This window comes from Pinus tabuliformis, chromosome 3_1 (assembly GCF_031772625.1).
Source record: "Pinus tabuliformis cultivar Carrire ecotype Pingquan chromosome 3_1, CPIR1, whole genome shotgun sequence".
NCBI classification, from domain to species: Eukaryota; Viridiplantae; Streptophyta; class Pinopsida; order Pinales; family Pinaceae; genus Pinus; species Pinus tabuliformis.
Window position 1 is genome coordinate 944,287,662 of NC_142301.1, and position 2,540 is coordinate 944,290,201.

The following is a 2,540-nucleotide window of genomic DNA, read 5'->3' on the forward strand; positions in this document are numbered from 1 at the left end:
GTGTGAATAGATTCAGTACTATCTAGAATACTGAATCACTCAAAACCCTAAATTTTAACAACTTAATCTATACTTTCAAGTTAAATCCCATTATTTTCGTAACAAAATTATGGCCTAATAAAACTACCTGATAAAAACATACCCGTCATATCTCATGACGCGAATAACGTGGAAGGCTACTGCGGAGATTTTTTAGCTTCTATCATGGCCGCGAATAACGTGGAAGACTACTGACGAGACTTCTAGCTTCAGTCACGGCTGCGACACTAGGACTAGGGTCTTGAATTAACCCCGCCGAACCTAGCACTTTCCAAATTGTACTGAATCAGATTTTTGCCCCTCAATTCACACTTGTAAGAGGAATAACGAGGAGTTAGGTGAAATTCCAGGACCGCGCATGCAATTGAATAATAAAATATACGATAGAGAAAGCCTCGCAGCTTTACCGAAAATACCGTGTGATTGCCGCGTAAGTCGAGATGATGCAAGAGTTCCGACCTAGGAAACGAGGCAAGCCATTCACTATAAAAGGTCTACGGGCTGGCCTCTTCACATACAAGAAAAGAGTTGGATCTTGTGGTTGTTTGTTTAATTATAGAACACCATGATGAAGATGAAGTTTATTGCGATCGCCTCCTCTCTAATTTTGTCTCTTGCAATGACGTTTATGTGTGGAGTAACTGCGGTCGCTCCTGTAGTGAAGTGTCGAAGTAGCCACAAAATTTTGAATAGAAAAATGGGAAAGCGGAGTCATAGCGTTAGCTTCCCCCTTATTCATATCTATTCAGAGTGTTCACCGTTCCGTCCTCCTAACAGGACCTGGGAAAGCTTGATGTTTGAAAAAATTAGAGCCGATGCGAATCGTCTGAAAAGGACATCTCGTTTGTTCAATGAGGACGCGAGCGTCAATGTGCCTGTTAAGTCGGGATCGGGAGAATACATCATAGAAGTCGATTTTGGCACGCCCAAGCAAAGCATGTATACACTCATAGATACTGGTAGTGATGTTGCTTGGATTCCATGCAAACAGTGCCAAGGCTGCCAGTCGACCACTCCAACATTCGACCCCACAGTATCTTCATCATATAAGCCCTTGGCCTGCGATTCACAGGCATGTCAGCAAACTTCTGGTACCAACTGCGGGGATAATTCGAATTGTCAATTCGAGCTTTTATATGGAGATGGCACTCAAGTGAACGGTTCACTAGCTTCTGATTCTATCACACTCGGCTCTCAGGATCTCCCTAATTTCTCATTCGGTTGTGCGGAGTCCGTAAAAGAAGATACAGCTTCGTCACCGGGACTGATGGGATTGGGGGGCGGTTCGCTTTCATTGTTGAATCAGGCAGCCACCGCCGAATTATTTGGCGGAACGTTTTCTTACTGTCTTCCCAGCTCATCTACATCGTCGGGATCTCTTGTGCTCGGGAAGGAAGCCGCCCTTTCCGCGTCCGGTTTGAAATTCACCACATTGATAAAAGATTCTTCAATCCCGACATTCTATTTCGTGAACTTGATTGGAATCAGCGTTGGTGACAAGCGGATCTCAGTCCCGGCAACGAATATTGCCAGCGGGGAAGGAACGATCATCGACTCGGGAACAACGATCACCTATCTTGGTGATTCTGTTTATACGGCTCTCAGAAACGCTTTTCAGGCGCAGCTCCCCAGCTTGCAGCCGAGATCCGTTGGCGAGTTGGATACTTGTTACGATTTCTCTTCTTCTTCTTCACTCGACGTTCCCACCATAACGCTGCACCTGGATCGCGATGTCGACCTGGTTTTGCCGAAGGAAAATATTCTAGTGAAACAGGAAACAGGGCTCGCTTGCTTGGCTTTTTCGAGTACTGATTCTCGTTCAATCATAGGAAATGTTCAGCAGCAGAACTGGCGTATCGTGTTTGATGTTGCCAATTCTCAAATTGGATTTGCTCAGGAACAATGTGCCGCGCCTGCTTGATTATACGTCTATTTCCTTTCTCTTCTCTTTCTTCAAAATACTTCATCCATCCATTCTCTTATATGTTTCGTCTGCACCGTCTACTTCTATCTGCATTCTCCACTCTGTATTTAAAATAAATGCTGCTACGTCTTATGAAATGTAGTGAACGGCAGCAGCATTTGTGTGGTTCCCGCTCCGTTCCGTGCTTATAGTACTTTTCTATTTCCATTCTCATTTCAAAAGGGATCAGCTATGTAGTTGTTTGTTTCCTATTTTCCAATATGTCATAAGTATATTCGTCTATATTATATTTGATGCACTTTGCCCAAAATCGAAACTTTATGAATTAGTCATCGTTGTCGAAAAATGAATCATGATCAAATATATAGTTGCGCTCCATTTCTTGAATGTATTTGTATTGGTAGCAAAAGATATTACATTCGAAGCCCTTCATATCATCCGCTATCATGAGTGTCTACCATGATAAACATAAACACAACAAAAACTATCTGGAGCAAAAATTTGCAAAATGGTACTACTCCACTAGAATAGATGAAGGTTGCAAAATGGCACTACTCTACTAGAATACAAGAAGGTT

The 2,540-nt window shown here is 42.9% G+C and overlaps 1 protein-coding gene across 1 annotated transcript; it reads left to right on the plus strand.

Annotated features, from left to right (window-relative positions):
- The first annotated feature begins 539 nt into the window (after nucleotides 1–539).
- On the plus strand, nucleotides 540–2,257 carry LOC149190897 (aspartic proteinase nepenthesin-1-like). Its single transcript, XM_089412300.1, has one exon. It carries the CDS (start codon nucleotides 605–607, stop codon nucleotides 1,958–1,960), a length of 1,356 nt encoding a protein of 451 aa, XP_089268426.1. The 5' UTR covers nucleotides 540–604; the 3' UTR covers nucleotides 1,961–2,257.
- The last annotated feature ends 283 nt before the right edge of the window (nucleotides 2,258–2,540 follow it).